The 16,949-nt window shown below is 46.1% G+C and overlaps 1 protein-coding gene and 1 pseudogene across 1 annotated transcript; one reads left to right on the top strand and one right to left on the bottom strand.

Moving 5' to 3' along the window:
* Positions 1 to 212: 212 nt before the first annotated feature.
* LOC146203198 (uncharacterized) lies at positions 213 to 1,710 on the bottom strand (annotated as a pseudogene).
* Positions 1,711 to 3,648: 1,938 nt separating this feature from the next.
* Positions 3,649 to 12,092, top strand: LOC146203197 (uncharacterized). Its single transcript, XM_084602888.1, has 4 exons — positions 3,649 to 3,720; positions 5,564 to 5,731; positions 9,664 to 9,753; positions 12,021 to 12,092. Exons 1-4 carry the CDS (start codon positions 3,649 to 3,651, stop codon positions 12,090 to 12,092), a joined length of 402 nt encoding a protein of 133 aa, XP_084459014.1.
* Positions 12,093 to 16,949: the final 4,857 nt, after the last annotated feature.

Genomic DNA, 16,949 nt, shown 5'->3' with positions numbered 1-16,949 from the left:
ATGGAGTAATAAAGGCAGTAAATTCCTCCGAAGCCTTGCTTAGGCGTACTTGATAGAAACCAGAATTTGCAACCATTTTATAAAAAACGTTTTGCACCGGCAATAGGACCCAGAGCTTGATCTACTCTGGGGAGGGTGAACTTCTCTCGTAGAACGCGCTTAATCAGTTGTGTAAGGTCTGCACAGATCCTGACCTCCCTACTCGGCTTTACCACTGGTAGCATACCGGCACATCACTCCGTAGGCTCGTCAACCTTACGAATAACGCCCATTTGCTCATTTTTTTTTAGTTCAAGGCGCACAGGTTCCCTGAGCGGAATTGGAACTCTGCGTGGTGCAGTTATAGCATACGAAACCGCGTCTGGGCGAAGCCGAATCCGATACTCTCCTGGCATGGCGCCCAAGTTACTGCTAACTTCGGGGCCCGGAACGCTACCGGTAGACCCCTTCTGCGCGTCTGAGTCAACAAACTTCACGACTCCTAGTTCCTCCAGAACGGGAAAACGGAGAACATGTAGCGGGATGACCACATAAAATGCTTGGCGAGAACGTTTCCCCGTCCAAGCGATTTCTGCCTTGAATGTGCCCAAAACATTGAGGCGTGAACCACTCGCGCCTGTCAAAACCTCGTCGGCTCTCGTTAAGTTCACAGGGAAACCTGGAAAAGATGACGGAACCACGGTAACTTCAGCCCTAGTATCAACTTTTGCAAACACTGGAATAGAGTTAACACATACTTGTATGTACCGCGCTTTTGCACCTAGCGTTCCAATCTCTCCCGTTGTCCCGTGTCTGCTTGCACGGAAGAAACTCGTACCTTGCGTTGGTTGCCCGCCGAATTCTTTTTGATGCATGTTTTAGTTAAGCGTCCCTTTATGCCGCAGTAATTGCACTTAACTTTCCTCGCTGGGCAAATTGTTCGGGGATGCAGGGATCCACCGCAGTAGATGCAGCGTCCGTGATGAAGCACTGAAGAGGTGGCGTTCCGACGTTAAGGCTTTTTGTGACGTTCCCCGGCGTCGACTGTTATTGCAGAGCCAACTGTCACATTTTCGCACGCAAGAGGTACCCTCGAGGCTTGGTCTGCTGTGGAGTTGCGAAGGAGTTCCTGCTGCTGCTGAACTGTACGTCTCTTTAAGGCGTGCTTTTGAAAGGGCGGACGCTAGAGACAGCTTGGAGTCCATCTGTAGCGACTCTGAGAGTTTTTTCATCTCTCAGTCCGACGACGAACCTGTCTCTGATAAGTCGTTGTTTAAAAAATTGCACTGGTCTGCTAAGATATGCAACGCAGTCATGAACTGGTCTACTGACTCACCGGGCATTTGATACCGCTTGTGAAAGCAAGCGCTCTCGTACACGACGTTGATCTCCTTTATGAAATACCTGTCGAACTTCTTGACGACGTCGAGCTTCTTCAAGTACTCGTCCGAGAGACAGAAAGTAGCAAAACGTCCCAAGCTTGCCGTCCCATACGTGTAGAGAAGCGTTCGTATACCCGTGCTTCTTCGGAGCGTTCATTATGGGCCGACGCAAAGCTATTGTAATCAAATTGTTGAATCCAAGCCGGCCACTCCGATGTATTGTCGAAGTCCAGCGGAGGCGGCTGTTGAAGGCCCGGCGGCGTGAATATTTTGGATCCGTCCATCTTTCGATATTTCGCTTCTATCCCAGGTCACAGCTTTGAACTTCTGACACCATGCCGTAGCGGTGTCCGGCCGCTATCAGCTTGAGCGTTCCAACGGAGCGCAGACGCATAGACAAGCAGCGAGGTCTGTGTGCAACCCCAGAGCGAAAAACGCCCATCTGTTTATTGCAGCCAAATATATACAGGCATGATGACGTCACGGTTGTCACGTGACTCGAATACAGACGCATGTCAACACAGTGCGCCCAAAGATTTCATGTCTTAACCCCGGAGAGCCCGCTGGCGGCGTTTGTTCGCAAGGGGCAAAGGCGACGAAGACGAAGGACAACAAACCTGAGGTGAGCTCTCGCTGCGTGGATGCAACATAAATTCTGAGCGAGTAAGTGTATTTATTATACAGTTTGGCATAATAACAAATATGATACAAGCAGTAGCGCGGCCGTATGTCTGAGCCTTGGGCCAAAGTCTGTCGCACAAAAATCTACGCCATGCGAATTTTTGTTGTCTCTGCGCTTTCCTTGAAACAACAGTGAACAGTGTGAAAGTCTGAACATGAATGAGTTGCTGGCAGCAGTTTGTGTTCACGCGCTGGCCAATCGGCCAGAATTTTCAGCTTGGATCGTCCAAGAAATAACGAACTGTTGCGAGTACATTGCGTTCTCTGCTATTCATTCAGCTTTAACGAGAAGATGCCTTACAGGGCAAATTCGGCGTTATACCTAATTTTTTTTTTTACCTCAGGTTTTACTCGAACTTTGGCAGACGTTCTCTTTAGTTAGCTGCCCTTTTCTACCAATTTTCGCAGTGGCTTGATGTTTTATAGCAGTGCAAATTCAACTTCAAAATTGAGCAGTTACTTCCCTGTCATTTCTATAGAGGGGTTGAGGTAGAGAGAGATTTAGCATAGCGCCGCTCCTCTACCACTACACTTTCGCAGCATATAGGTGACCGATGATCCGGTATAACATTCACGCTAGTACGGTCGCACTATGCTAAATCTTTTTAGTGCGGTTCAGAAATGCGTGTTCAGAATAATCATGTTATCATGATTATGCACTTCACAAGGGGGCCTACCGGTTTATTTTCGCGAGAAGAGGAAGACCGTACGGTATACAGAGTTTAACATTCCAAAGCAGAGCATGAGCTACGGTGGATGCCAGAGTGGAGGACTCTGGATTAATTTTAGCCACCAGGGGATCTTTAACGTGCACTGATATGAAAAATACAGGGACGGCATGCGTTTCACCTCCATTGAAATGTGGCCGCCATGGCTGGGACCGAATCTGCATCTCCGGGAACCACAGCAGAGTGCTGCACTAGGCACTGAGCCACTGCGGCGAGACAGAAGGTGAAGGATCAAAGAAAAAGACTGAATGTGTGCAACAATTCACTGGGAAATGATTTTGCAACAATCCTTTGCCACGTTTTCCCCGTTGCTTGAGAGTGGTACAACAGTAGTCCTGGAAACGATTCCGTGAGTGCTTAGGTCGAACTTAAAGACGTACATTGTGGCTGGTCATGCGCATTACGATGGTGTTAAGTAAAATTGCTCAAATATTAAAATATTTCGTTAAATTCACCGGATACTTCGAACTGCCGATGCGCGTTGCATATCGTATGAGCCCTCTTTCGATTAAGGGCTTTACAGCATCTTGATTAAACTAATAAAGTATATTTAAGATAAAAAGGTATGCAATCCACACGCAGCATGTGACGTAAGACGAACTCTTTTCATTGTGCCACGCGGTGCCCAGAGCAGTGCGGTGATGTTGAAAAGAAATTGATCGACGCTTCGCAGCAGTTTACACTTGCATCTCCTGTCTTTTCGGCAGCAAGGGAGAGTGTGAATGGAATTAAAGGTCACTGAGCAGGCTGATGCGTCCACTTTGCAGTTTGGAACATGTGTAGACTATGTTAGATCCTATAAATCACGTATGCTGCGTGCACTGTGCACTAAAAAAAAAGCAGGTTTGTTTTGTTCCAGGTAACCGGTAACTTTCGCCATGCCTATAATTGAAGTGACCTTTGGTGAATACCTCGCCTCAACTACAGGATTGTTCAACTTCTTAGAAGTCGTAAGTATTCCCTCGTATTTTTTTTAGTATATTTTTCTTTCTGGAGCGTATATTTCAACACGGAAGCGTGCAGCAGGAAGGTTGTCGAGAAAACTAGTGGACTATATGCAGATGTACGGAACTCAAGACATACAGCAGATCTTTTCGCGCTCAGGCTTATGTAGTGTTGGCTCACAAGATATCTGAGTACTGTCGACATCAGTGTACATAATTATGCTTGAAAATGAGGAGTACTGGTGGCTACACACCAAGACGAGCGGTTGAAGCTCGCCGGCCAACCTAACCTGCTATAAATGGCGGAATGGGAAGTTTTGTCTTGATAAATTAAGCGCCCAGGGGAGCTCACCACAGAATTTGTATCAACAAGTGCTATACATAAGCACCTATATGGGCTTCTGTGTCGAACGGTGGGTGTTTCGTTACTTCATAAATTATCATTCGGCCATGGTTTCTTTCAGCGCTATTACATCAGCAGGTGTGGCATCGGCGGCACAGGAAAGGTCACTGCGATTGCGAGCAACGTCGCGTAATTGCGAATGCCACTGAATTATATGTCAAAGATCGACTGCTACCTTGACGCGTGCGTTCAGTCGGCTTGCTTGAAACACCACCACCTTTGAAACCAATGCACGATGTATAGTGTCATGTTCGCTCACAAATGCTATAGTTTTCACCATAGAATGCCAAATATTTCTGATTCAGGAATAATCTTGCATGCTTAGGTTAAAACGTGTTCCAGGCGCAATTTGCTTTGCAAATTTCATCCAGTTGTTTTATATCGTGTCTAGTAGGCGGGCTTGATAGATTCATTGATAGAAACAGAACATTGAAGTTGTTTTCCTGGTGATTATCGAACGAAAACAAAGGCGCAGGAGATCACTAAATAACAAACAAACAAATAAACAGACACACAAACAAATAAAAATTAGAAGGGTTCAACGCTGCTGAACCGAATATTGAGCTAAAACATTAGCTGCGGGTGATCGAGCATTCTTCTTCTTCTTCGTCTTGTTCTTCTCTAGCCAACATATAAAACTCCGCTTTAACCAAGCCTTATGAACGTGCCTTAGTGGCCTGTAGGGGTAACGTGAATGCCAGGGTCCTGGCAGGCTGATTCTGACATAACCGTCCCATGCGAAACGAGAGACCCAAGTTGGCAGCTGACAGGGGACACAGCGACGAGCGGTTAGACCTGGCGTAGCATTGCTTTCGCAATAACAAACAAACAAACAAACAAACAAACAAACAAACAAACAAACAAACAAACAAACAAACAAACAAACAAACAAACAAACAAACAAACAAACAAACAAACAAACAAACAAACAAACAAACAAACAAACAAACAAACAAGCAAACAAACAAACAAACAAACAAACAAACAAACAAACAAACAAACAAACAAACAAACAAACAAACAAACAAACAAACAAACAAACAAACAAACAAAACAAACAAACAAACAGCGGCAGAGACCTTTGTTTTTTAATGGACATATAGCATCATTTCGTTACGTTTATGTAGCGGTTGGCGCAAGGAAAGAGTAATAATTATGAGCTGTTGGGTGGAGTCCGGAAGCTGCTAAACCAATTTCGCGGAGCAGCTGTCGAATTCCCTGAAATAAATGAAACCGTAGCGAAACGTGCCATGCGAGCACGAATACTTAAGGGGTAGATGTCTATTCTGCGGCACTTCGTTTTCTCATCCTTAAGAGGTGAAAGTGAGGACGATCCGCGCGGCTGCAGTTGGCGACATGGTACAGAGAACAAATGAAGAGTGAGTCTGTGATATTCTTGGCGTCGAAGCGACCTTTGTGAATTCAGCGATGACATTTGCTTCCCAGGTTGGGGGACTTGTGTTATTTGGCCTCATGTGCGCCATCAAAGAGAACACCCACCTGAACATCTTCCTGTTCAGCGTCAGCTACGCGTTTTCTTTCAACGGCATCCACATCATGATCTGCAGCTTCTTCTCCAGACGCACGATGGAAATCATAAGACAGGTTTTTTATGTGAGTACTTGCACAGTCTCATGATGGGGAAATTTATATAAATTTACAGATCTGCGTTTATGCGCGCTTAGGAAATTGGCTTGTGCTTTTGGTAACGTACCTTCGTGCGCGGTGCAAATTTAAGTTCGCGTAAGCCTTCTGTGATATAAAGGAACATACTGCTGCGTTGTTGGTGGCTCGGAACACTATTACCTTTCTACAAGATCGCACGCTAGGCCCGCCCCATAATTCGTAAACAGCGAGATAGTGGACCGTGGCTGTTCAGTGAGTAAAAATATGAAAAAAAAAAAGAATATGCAGTAGGGGTTTGACGCTGTCGAACCTGAATATCGAGCGCTAGCTTTGAGTTACTTAGCAATGAGGGAAGGCGCGAGGGCGGTATGGCTGCTTAAATTGCTCATCAGGGACAATTTTTAGTTCGATGTAGGACGATTTTAATCCATATAGGCCGAGGCCAGGTTTGTGATTGGCCCGGGCTAAATTTGGAGGTCACTATCGTGTTCACCATTGTAGATTAACAGTTAGGCCGGACATCGTTTTTGGTCGAAATATGGCTGTGGTCAAATTTTGGGAATGGTTCGGACCAAATCTGGACTGGTCCATACCAAATTTGGAGGTCGCCATCCTGTTCACCTTAGTCGATTTAAGATCGATATCGATTTTGGTCCAAATCGGCCGAGGTCAAGTTTAGGGGCGGCTCAGGTCAAATTTGGACGTCACCATCGTGTCGCCATCGTCGAATTAGGCTGGATATTGATGTTTCGTCTAAATCGACCGAAGCCAAATTTTGGGGGTGGCCCGGGCTAAATTTGGAGGTCGCCTTCGTGTTTGCCATAGCCAAATTAGGCTGGGTATCAATATTTTGTAGACATGGCGACGCGCATGGGGCATACGTGACTGTCGACTGCATTCCTTCGTTAGAGGTCAAATCCCGGCGTCATTTAGTTTTGTTTATAGGGTTTAATGGTTTATAGGGTTTGGAATGGGAGCAGTTAGGGATAAGGGTAGATGGAGAATACCTCAGTAATCTGCGATTTGCTGATGACATTGCCTTGCTAAGCAACTCGGGGGATGAACTGCAAATAATGATTGATGACCTAGACAGGAAAGGTAGAAAGGTAGGCTTGAAAATCAATATGCAGAAGACCAAGGTAATGTTCAACAGCCTCGGGAAGGAACAGCAGTTTACATTAGGTAGCGAAGTACTGGTAGTAGTAGGCGATTATGTCTACTTAGGACAGGTAGTAACCGCAGACCCGGACCACGAAAAGGAAATAACAAGAAGAATACGATTGGGATGGAGCGCATTTGGCAAGCACTCGCAGATTATGACTAGCAGCTTACCGGTATCGCTCAAGAGGAAAGTATACAACAGTTGCATCTTGCCTGTACTCACCTATGGGGCTGAAACGTGGAGGCTAACCAAGAGAGTTCTACTTAAGTTGAGGACAACCCAGAGGGCTATGGAACGAAAAATGGTAGGGGTAACATTAAGAGATAGAAAGCGTGCAGAGTGGGTCAGAGAAATAACTCAAGTTACCGACTTTCTAGTGGAAATTAAGAAGAAGAAATGGACATGGGCAGGACATGTAGTGCGAAGAGAGGATAACCGATGGTCGCTTAGGGTAACAAACTGGATTCCAAGGGAAGGAAAGCGTAGCAGGGGGCGGCAGAAAGTTAGGTGGGCGGATGAGATTAAGACGTTCGCAGGGGTCAAGTGGATGCAGCTAGCACAGAACCGGGTTAAGTGGAGAAATATGGGAGAGGCCTTCGCCCTGCAGTGGGTATAATCAGGCTGATGATGATGATGATAGGGTTTAACGTCCCAGAGCGACTCAAGCTGTGAGAAACGCCGTAGTGAAGGGCTTCGAAAGTGTTATGTTCAAAGTGGTGTGTTCTCGTCAGTTCTGTGAATAGAGCAGTGCGCGATAATGGACAGACCCTAGCACCGCTCTCAACACGTCGCCGCGAGAACTCGCCTCCTGTCCGCGCCCAGCGGAACCCGCCCCCCCCCCCCCCCCCCCCCCCCCCCACCACGGCGGCTCCCTCACCCTCCTGTTGTTCGGGAAGCAAGTCCCATCTGTGGACGTCTGTTCCCTCCGTTCTTCGGGCGGCCAGTTCGGCTTTCACCTCGGCCGACGCTGGTCGCACCCTCTTGTCTATTAATAAACGGGGCGGCTCGTCATTCGACCTTCAGGAATGGTAGCATTAGGGCTAACGCTCTAAACATTTGGCATAAATACTTAAGACTGCTTACGTGAGGGACATCATTGCTCTTTGTCGTGGTAGTTTCTCCTCAAATATTTCTACTGCAATAAAATTCTTTCTGCAACTTCACATGTTTGCGCACCAGACGGGAGATATTCGAGCATTCTCGCTGTAAAGCGATGAGAGTTGCCGAGACTGCGCGCCCAGGTAGCAAGCCGTAGCTGGTTTGTTTGAGAGGTTTCGCAAGTCTTAATTTCAAGAGATGCACTCGTCAATGTTGAAGGGAGGTCGTGGCTGATCTCCCCCCTTGGCGCATCCGGTTTCGTTCGGTAGCGCCGGCCGTGGGCGCAGCCGTTGCGCTACCGCTCCCCGCTCACTCCCCCTCACCTACGAGCTGGCGCATCTGATTGTGCTTGGTCGCACCGGCCGTTTGCGTTATGCCGTCATATTTTATGGGTACTTTTCAGCGTCGCGACACTGACAGCCTTTCGAGTTAGAAAAAAAAAAAAACGCAACTTGTGAGATTTTAGAACAAGCGTTTATTGCTTTTCTTCATTTTTTTTTTTGTCACCCTCCACACTCAGTCCCCGTTTTCACTAGTAGCCGCCTCTTTTAGGGTTCGTAAAGTGTATACAGGCGCGCTGTATGTAAATGAGAATGGTCGTCCTGGGTATAAATGCGCTTTTAAAGCAAGGATGTCGGAGGGAAAACCCCTGGCGGAGGACACAGAGCTAAGTGGACTGTGAATCACTGCTAATGTATTCTTTTTGGAGAAAGCAAGTGTAGCTGAAAAGAATGCACCACATCGCTTACCCGCGCCCCTTCTGGAAAATTACTATCACCCCACGCTCAACCCTACGTTTCAGTTGCGGCTAAATGCCGCCTGCCATTTTGAAATAACCGAGGCACGCTGGCCTGGTATATTATCAGCAGGTTGGTCATTTGAAATCCATTAGCTAGCATGCAAGGTTGTCGGCAAGCTGGTTTAATCCAGGCTGCCCGAGCCGTAAACGCACTCGCATTTGTGAGCTCGGGAGCGCTGGGTAGTACGACGTCATGGTAGTTCAAAGAGTCGTAGCTCTGGAGCCACGGTGTAAGCAGCTATCGTAAAATGTAATTTTTACAGTGATAGTTGTTGAGACTAAGCTTTCCGATCAATGCATAGCAGTAGAGTCCTTGTTAATAGGAGCTGAGCGAAGGATGCGCTTTCAGACACCCGCACACTTCGAGGAGCAGGGAGTCGGCATCCCGCGCGTGCGCAGTAGCAGCTGCCGCTTTCATAAGCCGCCAGCGATGATGTGGAAGATCAGACACCTAACGGCAGGTCCACGGACTGAGCCGAGGAAGAGCGTCGTGCTCGGAATGCTATACATGTGTGCTGGAGGACTGATGGAGACCCAAACATGCGACGGGTTGAAGAGAAGACAAAAGTTCTCGGGACTAAATTTGTCCGCAGACACAGCTGCGTGAATAATTGCTCGTCTTTGCCAACGCATTTCTCAAGCCACAAAGCTTCTTTCTTCGAAGCCCTTCCGAAATGTACCCTCAATCGTCACACACTCATGCATGGCAGCAGTTTCAAAGCTAATGCAACAATTGTCGAAGTACAGGAGGGGACAGGTTAGTGCTAGCTTATATTCCGCATTACCACACGTGAAACTGACACTTGATATTTAATTACTCGTTTAGCGTACGCCGCAATTATTGTTCTCTTTTCCACGCAGTACGTGTTCTACCAGATGACGGCAGCCATGTCCTACGTGGGCGCCTCAGTGAAACTAGTTAAGGATTCCCCCGCTGTCCCCGTTCATGCGGTGAGTGGCAGCTCGTGAAAACACCACAAATGCTGGTCTGCGCTCTCGCCTTGGCGGGAACATAGTGCTGACTTACGCCAAGCTATAATGTTTGAAGGAATACACTACAGGACGCCAAAGCACCCGTTATAACCTAATGTTGTCTGCAGATTCTAGTATTCCAAGTTTATTTAGAAGATGAGACATTTAAAACAAATCGGGTGATCAGTAGACACGTGCTTCGGACATAACTTGCAAGGAAAATTGTCGGCCCGCACTTGGCAGAAAAATGAGAACGGAGTAAACTGTAGCAGCAGAAGATTCTAGGGTTCATGCTTAGGAGCAGCAGCACAGGCAATGTTTTGGTACCGAGGGCTAAAGAATGTTGTCTCCTGAAATGTGTATGCATATTACAACTTGTTTTCGTGCATAGTTATGGGGCGACACAGCAACCAAGGTAATAAAGCATCCAGAGAGCCGGGTTGGGAACGGTTAGTAGCTCTAAGGTTTAATGGAGAATACCTCAGCAGTTTGAGATTAGGTGATGATATTGCCTTGCTAACTAACTCAGGGGCGAATTGCAAATGATGGTTAATGGCCTAGACAGGCAAATCAGAACGGTAGGCGTAACATTAATACGCGTGAGACTAAAGTACTATTCAATAACCTCGGAAGAGAACAACAGTTTAAGAGGTAGCAAGGCGCAGGAAGCGGTAAGGGAATACGTTTACTTAGGACAGGCAGGTAGCGACCTCTGAACCGGACTATGAGAGTGAAATAACCAGAAGAATAAGATTGGGGTGGAGCGCATTGCGCAGGTACACTCTGTTCGCAAATGACAGTTTACCAGTATTCTTCAAAAGGAAAGTATATAACTTATGCATCTTACCGGTACTCCCTATGAAACAGGAACGTGGAGGCTGGATAAAAGTTCAGCTTAATGCTGAGGATAACGCAGATAACTATGGAACGGAAAATGATAGGTGCAGCAGTGAGGGAGAGAAAGCATGCAGAGTGGGTCAGAGAACAAACGCGAGTTAACTGTATTCTAGCACAAGTCAAAAAGGTGAAATGGGAATGAGCAGAGGATGTAGTCTGCGAGGATTAGGTGGATGCAGCTGGCGCACGACCGGGTTAATTGCAGGGATATAGGAGAGGCCTTCGCCCTGCAGTGGGTATAGTCCGGCTGATGATGACGGTACAAGAAAATGAAAATAATATATTTAGCTTACTTTGGTTACTTATTACGTGACACGTGTTGCAGGCAGACAGTCAGTGCCCAAACCACATTTTTTATGTCACCTTCTGCAACGAAATGAGCACCCATAAAAAACTTCCGACTCACACATAAGTGGCACTTTTATTTCAGGAACAATGTACAGCCGACCTAAAACATCTTATACGGAAAACGCATCTTTTTCACCAGGAAGAAACAAACATATGCATATTCCACACGACGACATGCCCACCCTAGCAAATCAAATACTATCAAGTACTGCAGTCGAAAATGCCAGTGCCGCCTATGACAGTGACAGCGGCCTGCTTCGAGTAGCGCGAGAGAGGTCGACTTATAGCGCGCAAATCAGCAGCATGCCAAGCAACGAGAAACAGCTTGAAGAACCGTGAAGAAGCGAGAAGCTACACTCCCATCCCTCCTAACTCCCTAATTACCAAAACAGCGGCCGAGAGCTATCCCTTCAATCAAATTAAGGCTTTATATATTCATTTGATAGCATGGTTCAAGTTGGACGTGCATGCTTTGTTAGTCCCACACAGAATAAAAGCGGATATTTTGTACAAACTTCGAAATGCATCCTTCACCTAGCTGCCTCTCGGAGAGTACGCATAGTGTCTATGTGTTGCGGTAGTATTTTTTCATGTTTGGGTCTTCTTTGACTGCCAATCGAAGCGTCCAAAGAAGCGAGGGGTATAATATTGCCCTTTTAGGAAGAACCAGAACATTACATCTCTATAGTTTTGTCATACAATTCGCGAGATCCGTCGACAACAAACATATGATCAAGGACGTATAATTGATCAAAATATAAATATAAAGATCGTATGTGAACCGGGGACTGCATGTATCGGGAAATAATAGGCAGGAACGTTTAAAAAAAGAACATAAAAGAACCTGGATAGCTTGGCAGTTTCTGCGGTTAAACGTATTTCTGTACCTTAAGACGAAGAGCGAGAACGCTTAAAATGCGTTTTAATCAGTGAACGTAACAATACAGACCGTTCTCAGACAACATGCTGCAATACCTGTTTCCCGTTCTTTTGTGTTTCAGGTCGTCGGGATAATCACTGGAGGGCTCCACTTTCTACACTTCATTACTGTTTCCTACAATGTATACATGTGAAGGGTGTGGATATGCAAGGTAGCTGGTTCGGGGGACGTGGTACGCATGAAAAGTTCGCTAATGCTGAGCATAAATGAAATTCAAAACAGCATTTCGAGTATTCTGCAGTTCAGAAGCGTTTTCCCTTCTTTGCTCTTGTCGGTGTCATGGGGAACATGACTCAATAGCAAAATACAAGGAGTTCTTGAAGCACAAATATGGTTACTGTAAGGGACGAAATTATGACTCGAGCGTTTCTAATTGCTTCTCTTCGATCCCGGAAATATACAACTCTAAGGGGATCGCGAAATAGTTCGACATATCGATATTTCGATCCCTGTGACAAAGAAACATGAACACGGTGTACCTATGCTAGCGGTGCGCTTCTCGAAGCGAAGTGCTCCCGTCGACATATGCTGGCAGCCCACCGCCACGAGGCGCACGTGCACGCATCTCAGAGACGAGCGTCATCTCACGCAAATCATCGAAAAGAGGGGCGCACAGGGCGCACCTCCACGTACCGCTTCTATGGGCGCGGGTAGCGCGAGTGCTTTCTCTGACAGGGAAAGGTTGAATCATGTGGCTCGCGCTGCTCGCACTTCATGTGTCGCACCGCGTACAAGAGCGTCGTTGTGGTTGCGGTTGATGTGGGATGATTTGATGGATTTGAGAAAAGCCGCCGCTGATCACAGGAGGTCTAATTTTGTTACTAGCACACTATAAACGCTATAATGCAGTGAAAATGGAAAAGAGTTGATTTCTTCGTCTCCTTCTGCAGCGAAGCAGGCCTCAAGCCACAAGCCTTCCGTCAGCAAGGCTGGGTTCACCACACAACCGGTGCACCGAACTTTGGCTTCTCCGCATGTCAGCAGGGTTGCGTTGCAAAACAACCCGCAAGAACAAATGGCACTTTCAATCGGACTCTACGTTCACCTCGTCCAGCAGTTTTATAGCGTCAGCGTTGCTAGTAGGTGCCCAAGCCTGCGCAGCCGACCCGGCTGCGTGTGCGAAAACAGATTGAGGGAGCACCATTAGGAGAAGCGCCCCTTGCATTGGCGCGGCACACAGTTCGATATATCGAGTGCTCCCCTAGACGGAAGTTCGAGAAACGAAAACATGACTCCAATAACTTTGCTGGGGATATTCTGAGAATTTGATATAAGCAATAATTCGGTATATCCGGTATCAACCTAATTATCTCTGCGTCGGTCCCATGTACGATACAGAGCATAAACAATTGTGGTGACAAGAACGTGAAAGCAGTGCGCAATGCACCCTCACATCGCGCCCACAGGTACATCCCCGCATTCACGTAGACACCCATCATGTTTCCATCTTACTCATCCTGGACCGCAGAAGAAACGTCGGAGAGATACAGGCAACGCCCGAACACCCATAGCGGTTGCGCTCGCTTTGATCAGTTAGATTCCTTAGTTATAGGGTTTTTATTACTAAAATGAAAACTGGCTGCTCTGCACTTTATACACTAGGGATGCTCAAAACACGCTGGTGAGACGAGGGTTTGGATGTGGATTGTTCACTGTTCTACGGATTGGATTTTTTGGCTCTTTAGTTTCATTTCCATGTGTGTTTTATGTGCTTTGGCGTCGTGTGATTATCCAGCGACGCACGCAGTTAATTCGATATCCGAAGCATCCGGATGCGAAGATACAGCAACTGTGCTTGTGTGCTGTAAAATTCGCAGATGTATATCGCTTTTGCTGTTAAGAGCGTCGATCATTTCACGTGAAGTTGCGTATGAGCTTACTCGACTTTGTTGTGAGTCTGGCTGTACGATCGAGAAACGAAAACGATCTTTTGTTTCCCTTTGGTGCGCGCTTCAGCGGCTTGAATGTACCGTCTTTGTCAAAAGTAACCAGGCTGCATGTTTCACTTCTCGCTTGTATTCTAAAAATCACATTGATTCCCAGAGGATCACAACTGGTTAAGAAGTGAGGACAGGAGCTTGCCTCTATTTTGCACAGATTTACAGCTTTGGACGTCGTACGAATTCTCTATTAGCTGACTGAGAAGCGGAACCTGCAGCTTGGTTACTTTTGGCAAAGACGGTACATTGTTTATGTCGTAAAAACTGATGGCCGCTGGAAAAACTTCGAGTTGTCTCATTTTCGAAAACAGTGCACATGTTCTGTATATCGATCGAGGCAGCAAACAAAAATGGACCCCTTTGCCAATCCGCATTTTCTTGCTGCGTATGTGCACTCACATGCAGTTGCAGCGAAGAGCGAAGTTACGAGCTGCTCTGAATGATAAGCGGAAGTCCGCGGTCTTGTCAACTGATATCTGCGTAGCTCATTTGTACCTAGGCCGAAAAGCTGGGTAATGCGGTGTGAACTTGTAAGAGCAGACGACACCAATGAAACGTTTCTACTGTTTTGAGATGCCGAAACGGACGTGCATAAAGTGTACTATTTGAAGTGTTAAAAAATTTCTGAAAGAATATTTGCCTCAGAAAGTGTGCCTATTAACGCAAAAAAAAAAAAAAAATGTTTTAGGCGGTTGGCCATATTTGGCGACATTAAGAAAAAGCTTCCTCTCACCGCAGGTAATTCGGTGCTCGTTTGCAAATATTTCCTTATCTGCTCATTTATTGTATGTGCAGTAGGAAAATGCTTTTTTAGCACATTTTGATTATGAAGCAACGCTGTCTATCAATATTTTCAATATTTGTTTGCAAGTGTTTATTTCTGCAGTCGTAATTATGTATAAGGGCCAAGTCAAGTAGCCAGTCTTGTCATCCCGGCATTCCCACGGCGGATGAACTGTCCTTTTAAGAAACTCGCATAGACGATGGACCCAGCTTTCCCTCTAAGCAATATTAGAAACTATGACCGCAGTAAGTCGCGGGCAGCGTGGATGTATTTCATTATCGCGAGAATTTTGTTGTCACAGAAATGTGGCGGCACATAATAAAAACGTTCTTTTTTATGGCGGAGAAAAATACTGTCGCTAATACAAAGTATTCAGTGATAACAAATTTTATGTATCTATTTTGAGTACAAAAGAGGGATCAGTGTTTTAATTATCGGTTTATCCGAGAGTTCTTCGGTTCGTGTGTGCCTTAATTGCGAAACAAAGCTTTGGCCGTCGCTGTTTCAGCAGCATTTGTGTTGATGAATTGCTCAACAGAGAAGGTTCGGTACAGTGAGATCATGAGTACTGAACATGAGATGATTGGCAAACACGAAAGCTTTGCGTCACTTCGATAATGTTTCTCTTGCAGGAGAGAATTTTTACGTGCGTTTATGCCGTAATTAGGATTTATTTATTTATTTACTCATCCTGTTCACCTACATAGCAAAACAGACATTATTGTAAGGCACTTTAGGTACATTGCGTTACACAGTGGTATAAAAACTTTCCTGCAAATTGCGAGAATGCATCAGTTAATGCAGCAGCGAATGAATAGTCAAACCAACAGTGCAAAGGCTAATGCAACAATAAAAATGAAAACACATATTAAGCAATGCATGCGGTGGCACAGATTTTTCAATAAGTCAACATCTTTCAAGAGAACATAGTCAATGGATTAGGCTCTCAAGAATTAGAGGAACACTCAAGCTTCACCTTAAGAGCAGACGCGACAGCGCCTTGACATCACCTTGTCGTTTTGCGAATTTTTTTTTTATTTTTGTTTAAGCTGTTCTGGGAGAAATGAAGGCGTAATATCGTCTCACTTCCCGGTGGGCGCCTCCACTTACAATGAACGGCATTCGGTTGGAGGTACATAAGTCGTCAATTGGAATCCCTGTCGCAAGCTGCCCTCCAACTTGACTAGCAGGTGAATGCTAAACGGGAATCAAAGTGGTACGACACCACCCTCAACGCTGCACAAAATTGCGTCAGAATTTTGGTACGAAATCACGTGCGTATTTTTTCCTACACAGTTTTCTAAATCCTGAGCTACGGGCGTCGGCGGCGCTTTTCGACCGAACGGAGCTATATGCACTTCGCGTAAAATCAGGCGCAGCCATCCAAAGGAAGCTACAGAAATGGTTGCAAAAAGACTTTAGAGGTTCAACTACACTTGAACCAAGTTTCACGAGTGTTAGCAATCGGCTGCTGCTGCTTCGATCTGTGCTCGCTTTCGCGCTAGGCACGCTTATCGGCTACGGGCTAGTCCGGCTTCTCGTTGTTCGATGATCTCGGTAGCCTCTCTGGCACGACTGCGGCCTCTATCTTTAGCGAGATGGTGTACGTGTATGGCGTATTCACCCTGGTGAAATGAAGGAGCGGTGCAAATAGAACTTAATGAAGACGAAGACGGTCAATGTACAGCGCGGTAGAGTGCTGCAGTTTTACACGAGGCGTGATTTGCTGAGGTGATAGCAGAGTGCTCTCGTGCCTGGGCACTACGATGAAGACGGCGAGCCCAGGCTGCACAGTGCGGGATGAAGGCGATCGAAAAAAACAACTACAGAACCATGTCAAAATTGCGACAAAATATTCATGGTTCTGACGTTTGCTACAAAATTTCTGTCATACACGTCAAAATTTTCTCAAGTTCTCTAGTACCTGCCAATGGTACTTTTGTTGATGTACTTTTTTGTAGTCTGTAGTACTTTTCTGTTTTAACTACAGAAAATTCTGATGTTACTACAAAAATTCCTGCTGCCACAACAGGTTAACTGTCAAAACTGCATAGAAATTCTGTCGTGACAACAGAAAATGTTCTGTGGTCTTTTCTGACTGGGGATCTTTGCTGCACAGAGCAAGAAGAGGACGATATGTGCTGCACAGCGCGAGAATTCCACCATCCATTCACCTTGAGGTTTGTAGATGGGAGGAGTATATAACTAACGATAAAACACGTGCTTTGGGTCATCTCCAGAGGGCCGAAGAGAAGAGAACAAGGGA

Source organism: Amblyomma maculatum, chromosome 1 (genome assembly GCF_055883805.1).
Source record: "Amblyomma maculatum isolate TAMU_Amacu chromosome 1, ASM5588380v1, whole genome shotgun sequence".
Lineage (NCBI taxonomy): Eukaryota > Metazoa > Arthropoda > Arachnida > Ixodida > Ixodidae > Amblyomma > Amblyomma maculatum.
The sequence above is the reverse complement of the archived record's forward strand: the minus strand, read 5'-3'. Positions and strand labels throughout refer to the sequence as shown.

Coding starts and splice junctions, on each gene's coding strand:
- LOC146203197 (XM_084602888.1), top strand. CDS start 3,649: ATGCCTATAATTGAAGTGACCTTTGGTGAATACCTCGCCTCAACTACA. Junction 3,721..5,563: donor TGTTCAACTTCTTAGAAGTC/GTAAGTATTCCC, acceptor TTTGCTTCCCAG/GTTGGGGGACTTGTGTTATT. Junction 9,754..12,020: donor CCGCTGTCCCCGTTCATGCG/GTGAGTGGCAGC, acceptor TTTGTGTTTCAG/GTCGTCGGGATAATCACTGG.